The sequence below is a fragment of the Coregonus lavaretus genome (assembly GCF_964263955.1).
Source record: "Coregonus lavaretus genome assembly, chromosome: 2".
Lineage (NCBI taxonomy): Eukaryota > Metazoa > Chordata > Actinopteri > Salmoniformes > Salmonidae > Coregonus > Coregonus lavaretus.
Genome location: NC_139989.1, coordinates 1944294 through 1951793, shown reverse-complemented (window position 1 = coordinate 1951793; position 7500 = coordinate 1944294). Strand labels below are relative to the sequence as shown.

At 41.2% G+C, this 7500-nt stretch overlaps 1 protein-coding gene across 1 annotated transcript in view; it reads right to left on the bottom strand.

Moving 5' to 3' along the window:
* LOC311099720 (1-phosphatidylinositol 4,5-bisphosphate phosphodiesterase delta-1-like) overlaps positions 1–2110 on the bottom strand; it is a gene marked incomplete at both ends in the record, with an annotated part of 4195 nt that extends 2085 nt beyond the window's left edge. Inside the window, 2 exons of the mRNA XM_084140458.1 lie at positions 1113–1248; positions 1964–2110. Coding sequence (XP_083996584.1) covers positions 1113–1248; positions 1964–2110 — 283 coding nt within the window. The remainder of the gene's footprint in view (positions 1–1112; positions 1249–1963) is intronic.
* Positions 2111–7500: the final 5390 nt, after the last annotated feature.

Here is a 7500-nt window from a genome sequence, read left to right as displayed (position 1 = left end):
ACATGGGGTTAAAACCTGCAGAGAGGAACATCGTTCCACATGGGGTTAAAACCTGCAGAGAGGAACATCGTTCCACATGGGGTTAAAACCTGCAGAGAGGAACATCATTCCACATGGGGTTAAAACCAGCAGAGAGGAACATCATTCCACATGGGGTTAAAACCTGCAGAGAGGAACATCGTTCCACATGGGGTTAAAACCTGCAGAGAGGAACATCGTTCCACATGGGGTTAAAACCTGCAGAGAGGAACATCGTTCCACATGGGGTTAAAACCTGCAGAGAGGAACATCGTTCCACATGGGGTTAAAACCTGCAGAGAGGAACATCGTTCCACATGGGGTTAAAACCTGCAGAGAGGAACATTGTTCCACATGGGGTTAAAACCTGCAGAGAGGAACATCATTCCACATGGGGTTAAAACCAGCAGAGAGGAACATCATTCCACATGGGGTTAAAACCTGCAGAGAGGAACATCATTCCACATGGGGTTAAAACCTGCAGAGAGGAACATCATTCCACATGGGGTTAAAACCTGCAGAGAGGAACATCGTTCCACATGGGGTTAAAACCTGCAGAGAGGAACATCATTCCACATGGGGTTAAAACCTGCAGAGAGGAACATCGTTCCACATGGGGTTAAAACCTGCAGAGAGGAACATCGTTCCACATGGGGTTAAAACCTGCAGAGATGAACATCGTTCCACATGGGGTTAAAACCTGCAGAGAGGAACATCGTTCCACATGGGGTTAAAACCTGCAGAGAGGAACATCGTTCCACATGGGGTTAAAACCTGCAGAGAGGAACATCGTTCCACATGGGGTTAAAACCTGCAGAGAGGAACATCATTCCACATGGGGTTAAAACCAGCAGAGAGGAACATCATTCCACATGGGGTTAAAACCTGCAGAGAGGAACATCATTCCACATGGGGTTAAAACCTGCAGAGAGGAACATCATTCCACATGGGGTTAAAACCTGCAGAGAGGAACATCGTTCCACATGGGGTTAAAACCTGCAGTGTGAGTGGTTGTGTGTGTGAGTGGTTGTATGTGTGTGTGTGGCTGTGTGTGTGTGTGTTTGTGTGTGTGTGTGTGTGTGTGTGTGTCTCACCGTTGTTCTCGATGGAGTGTGTCTCCTTGCTGGAGGTGTCAGCTGCAACACCATAGATCTCCACTTTAACCAGCGGGTCCACGATGGATTTAGGCTTGTCCTTGTTTAACTTGGGAAGCTGCTGGGCTGAGATCACCTGGAGATACACACACACACAGGCATGCACACACACACACACACACACACACACACACACACACACACACACACACACACACACACTTGAGGTCTATGAAAGCCTAATGACTAAGGATATTTCAACGCAGCATTGATCTGATGTACTGTAGTGGAGTACACAACATAATAAATCTCTCTTGAACCACATCTCAACTCTTAATTCAATCAAATCTCTTGAACCCACATCTCAACTCTCAATTCAATCAAATCTCTTGAACCCACATCTCAACTCTAAATTCAATGAAATCCCTTGAACCAAATCTCAACTCTCAATTCAATCAAATCTTATCATTTGAAGCAATGACACACAATTCCTCTTAGTAGTGTTAATAAAAAAACTTCTGATAAAAGTTCAAAAGGAGCCTTGTGGGTAGCAACAGTAAAACCACTTCTCTGACTTTAAGATCCAATATAAAATGAATAACACATAAAGGTACTGCACGGAAACTAATCTAATTTATGTTATCAGAAGACTATTTTCCTTCCTCAATATATTGCTATTTTATGAATCAATGTACCCTTCTCTCTAGTAGTCTTCACTGTGTTTTACTAGTAGCTATTATAATACAGTTTAGTGCTATTATACTCATATAAAACACTATATTATCATATATAATTCAATAAAATACATACACACTATAATATATAACACACTATAGCGGTGTTCCTCTCACCATGACGTGGAAGGCCTTGTGTTTGATCCAGGGTCCCTTGGTGAGGGTCACAGGGTTGAACTCTGACCCTGCGTATCTCTGGAAGTCAGGCTTCAGGACGTATCCACTCAGCCCGTTGGACCGGAACCGGCCCTGGTTCAGGTCCATCTCCTTAGAGGGAGTCTGGAAGTTCAGCGCCACTGGAGAGAAAAAAAAACTATCAATAAAGCATCTTCATGCATTTATAGAGAAAGAGGAATCATGTGACACCTTTACGTAGAGAAATTGGTCATCTCAATATTATCACAGGACTCATAAATATAAGTCTAATTCACAAGATATTACCTATCTGACTGATGGTAGTAGGTCTACTGTAACTATCTGACTGATGGTAGTAGGTCTACTGTAACTATCTGATAGATGGTAGTAGGTCTACTGTAACTATCTGATAGGGGAGATGGTAGTAGGTCTACTGTAACTATCTGATAGATGGTAGTAGGTCTACTGTAACTATCTGATAGATGGTAGTAGGTCTACTGTAACTATCTGACAGGTGGTAGTAGGTCTACTGTAACTATCTGATAGATGGTAGTAGGTCTACTGTAACTATCTGATAGATGGTAGTAGGTCTACTGTAACTATCTGATAGATGGTAGTAGGTCTACTGTAACTATCTGATAGGGGAGATGGTAGTAGGTCTACTGTAACTATCTGATAGATGGTAGTAGGTCTACTGTAACTATCTGATAGATGGTAGTAGGTCTACTGTAACTATCTGATAGGGGAGATGGTAGTAGGTCTACTGTAACTATCTGATAGGGGAGATGGTAGTAGGTCTACTGTAACTATCTGATAGGGGAGATGGTAGTAGGTCTACTGTAACTATCTGATAGATGGTAGTAGGTCTACTGTAACTATCTGATAGATGGTAGTAGGTCTACTGTAACTATCTGATAAGGGGAGATGGTAGTAGGTCTACTGTAACTATCTGATAGGGGAGATGGTAGTAGGTCTACTGTAACTATCTGATAGGGGAGATGGTAGTAGGTCTACTGTAACTATCTGATAGGGGAGATGGTAGTAGGTCTACTGTAACTATCTGATAGATGGTAGTAGGTCTACTGTAACTATCTGATAGATGGTAGTAGATCTACTGTAACTATCTGATAGGGGAGATGGTAGTAGGTCTACTGTAACTATCTGATAGATGGTAGTAGATCTACTGTAACTATCTGATAGGGGAGATGGTAGTAGGTCTACTGTAACTATCTGATAGATGGTAGTAGGTCTACTGTAACTATCTGATAGGGGAGATGGTAGTAGGTCTACTGTAACTATCTGACAGATGGTAGTAGGTCTACTGTAACTATCTGATAGGGGAGATGGTAGTAGGTCTACTGTAACTATCTGATAGATGGTAGTAGGTCTACTGTAACTATCTGATAGATGGTAGTAGGTCTACTGTAACTATCTGATAGATGGTAGTAGGTCTACTGTAACTATCTGATAGATGGTAGTAGGTCTACTGTAACTATCTGATAGGGGAGATGGTAGTAGGTCTACTGTAACTATCTGACAGATGGTAGTAGGTCTACTGTAACTATCTGATAGATGGTAGTAGGTCTACTGTAACTATCTGATAGGGGAGATGGTAGTAGGTCTACTGTAACTATCTGATAGGGGAGATGGTAGTAGGTCTACTGTAACTATCTGATAGGGGAGATGGTAGTAGGTCTACTGTAACTATCTGATAGATGGTAGTAGGTCTACTGTAACTATCTGACAGATGGTAGTAGGTCTACTGTAACTATCTGATAGATGGTAGTAGGTCTACTGTAACTATCTGATAGATGGTAGTAGGTCTACTGTAACTATCTGACAGATGGTAGTAGGTCTACTGTAACTATCTGATAGGGGAGATGGTAGTAGGTCTACTGTAACTATCTGATAAGGGGAGATGGTAGTAGGTCTACTGTAACTATCTGACAGATGGTAGTAGGTCTACTGTAACTATCTGATAGATGGTAGTAGGTCTACTGTAACTATCTGACAGATGGTAGTAGGTCTACTGTAACTATCTGATAGGGGAGATGGTAGTAGGTCTACTGTAACTATCTGACAGATGGTAGTAGGTCTACTGTAACTATCTGATAGATGGTAGTAGGTCTACTGTAACTATCTGATAGATGGTAGTAGGTCTACTGTAACTATCTGACAGATGGTAGTAGGTCTACTGTAACTATCTGATAGATGGTAGTAGGTCTACTGTAACTATCTGACTGATGGTAGTAGGTCTACTGTAACTATCTGATAGATGGTAGTAGGTCTACTGTAACTATCTGATAGGGGAGATGGTAGTAGGTCTACTGTAACTATCTGATAGATGGTAGTAGGTCTAGTGTAACTATCTGATAGGGAGATGGTAGTAGGTCTACTGTAACTATCTGACAGATGGTAGTAGGTCTACTGTAACTATCTGATAGGGGAGATGGTAGTAGGTCTACTGTAACTATCTGATAGATGGTAGTAGGTCTACTGTAACTATCTGATAGATGGTAGTAGGTCTACTGTAACTATCTGACAGGGGAGATGGTAGTAGGTCTACTGTAACTATCTGATAGATGGTAGTAGATCTACTGTAACTATCTGACAGATGGTAGTAGGTCTACTGTAACTATCTGATAGGGGAGATGGTAGTAGGTCTACTGTAACTATCTGACAGATGGTAGTAGGTCTACTGTAACTATCTGATAGATGGTAGTAGGTCTACTGTAACTATCTGATAGATGGTAGTAGGTCTACTGTAACTATCTGACAGATGGTAGTAGGTCTACTGTAACTATCTGATAGATGGTAGTAGGTCTACTGTAACTATCTGACTGATGGTAGTAGGTCTACTGTAACTATCTGATAGATGGTAGTAGGTCTACTGTAACTATCTGATAGGGGAGATGGTAGTAGGTCTACTGTAACTATCTGATAGATGGTAGTAGGTCTAGTGTAACTATCTGATAGGGAGATGGTAGTAGGTCTACTGTAACTATCTGACAGATGGTAGTAGGTCTACTGTAACTATCTGATAGGGGAGATGGTAGTAGGTCTACTGTAACTATCTGATAGATGGTAGTAGGTCTACTGTAACTATCTGATAGATGGTAGTAGGTCTACTGTAACTATCTGATAGGGGAGATGGTAGTAGGTCTACTGTAACTATCTGATAGGGGAGATGGTAGTAGGTCTACTGTAACTATCTGATAGATGGTAGTAGGTCTACTGTAACTATCTGATAGATGGTAGTAGGTCTACTGTAACTATCTGACAGGGGAGATGGTAGTAGGTCTACTGTAACTATCTGATAGGGGAGATGGTAGTAGGTCTACTGTAACTATCTGATAGGGGAGATGGTAGTAGGTCTACTGTAACTATCTGATAGGGGAGATTGTAGTAGGTCTACTGTAACTATCTGACAGATGGTAGTAGGTCTACTGTAACTATCTGATAGGGGAGATGGTAGTAGGTCTACTGTAACTATCTGATAGATGGTAGTAGGTCTACTGTAACTATCTGATAGATGGTAGTAGGTCTACTGTAACTATCTGACAGATGGTAGTAGGTCTACTGTAACTATCTGATAGGGGAGATGGTAGTAGGTCTACTGTAACTATCTGATAGATGGTAGTAGGTCTACTGTAACTATCTGACAGATGGTAGTAGGTCTACTGTAACTATCTGATAGGGGAGATGGTAGTAGGTCTACTGTAACTATCTGACAGATGGTAGTAGGTCTACTGTAACTATCTGATAGGGGAGATGGTAGTAGGTCTACTGTAACTATCTGATAGATGGTAGTAGGTCTACTGTAACTATCTGACAGATGGTAGTAGGTCTACTGTAACTATCTGATAGGGGAGATGGTAGTAGGTCTACTGTAACTATCTGATAGGGGAGATGGTAGTAGGTCTACTGTAACTATCTGATAGGGGAGATGGTAGTAGGTCTACTGTAACTATCTGATAGGGGAGATGGTAGTAGGTCTACTGTAACTATCTGATAGGGGAGATGGTAGTAGGTCTACTGTAACTATCTGATAGATGGTAGTAGGTCTACTGTAACTATCTGATAGATGGTAGTAGGTCTACTGTAACTATCTGATAGGGGAGATGGTAGTAGGTCTACTGTAACTATCTGATAGATGGTAGTAGGTCTACTGTAACTATCTGATAGATGGTAGTAGGTCTACTGTAACTATCTGATAGGGGAGATGGTAGTAGGTCTACTGTAACTATCTGATAGGGGAGATGGTAGTAGGTCTACTGTAACTATCTGATAGATGGTAGTAGGTCTACTGTAACTATCTGATAGATGGTAGTAGGTCTACTGTAACTATCTGACAGATGGTAGTAGGTCTACTGTAACTATCTGATAGATGGTAGTAGGTCTACTGTAACTATCTGACAGATGGTAGTAGGTCTACTGTAACTATCTGATAGATGGTAGTAGGTCTACTGTAACTATCTGATAGATGGTAGTAGGTCTACTGTAACTATCTGACAGATGGTAGTAGGTCTACTGTAACTATCTGATAGATGGTAGTAGGTCTACTGTAACTATCTGATAGGGGAGATGGTAGTAGGTCTACTGTAACTATCTGATAGGGGAGATGGTAGTAGGTCTACTGTAACTATCTGATAGATGGTAGTAGGTCTACTGTAACTATCTGACAGATGGTAGTAGGTCTACTGTAACTATCTGACAGATGGTAGTAGGTCTACTGTAACTATCTGATAGATGGTAGTAGGTCTACTGTAACTATCTGACAGATGGTAGTAGGTCTACTGTAACTATCTGATAGGGGAGATGGTAGTAGGTCTACTGTAACTATCTGACAGATGGTAGTAGGTCTACTGTAACTATCTGATAAGGGAGATGGTAGTAGGTCTACTGTAACTATCTGATAGATGGTAGTAGGTCTACTGTAACTATCTGATAGATGGTAGTAGGTCTACTGTAACTATCTGATAGATGGTAGTAGGTCTACTGTAACTATCTGATAGATGGTAGTAGGTCTACTGTAACTATCTGACTGATGGTAGTAGGTATACTGTAACTATCTGATAGGGGAGATGGTAGTAGGTCTACTGTAACTATCTGATAGGGGAGATGGTAGTAGGTCTACTGTAACTATCTGATAGATGGTAGTAGGTCTACTGTAACTATCTGATAGGGGAGATGGTAGTAGGTCTACTGTAACTATCTGATAGATGGTAGTAGGTCTACTGTAACTATCTGATAGGGAGATGGTAGTAGGTCTACTGTAACTATCTGACAGATGGTAGTAGGTCTACTGTAACTATATAATAGGGGAGATGGTAGTAGGTCTATGTAACTATCTGATAAGATGGTAGTAGGTATACTGTAACTATCTGATAGATGGATAGTAGGTCTACTGTAACTATCTGATAGATGGAGATGGGTTATGATAGGGGAGATGGTAGTAGGTCTACTGTAACTATCTGATAGATGGTAGTAGGTCTACTGTAACTATCTGATAGGGAGAT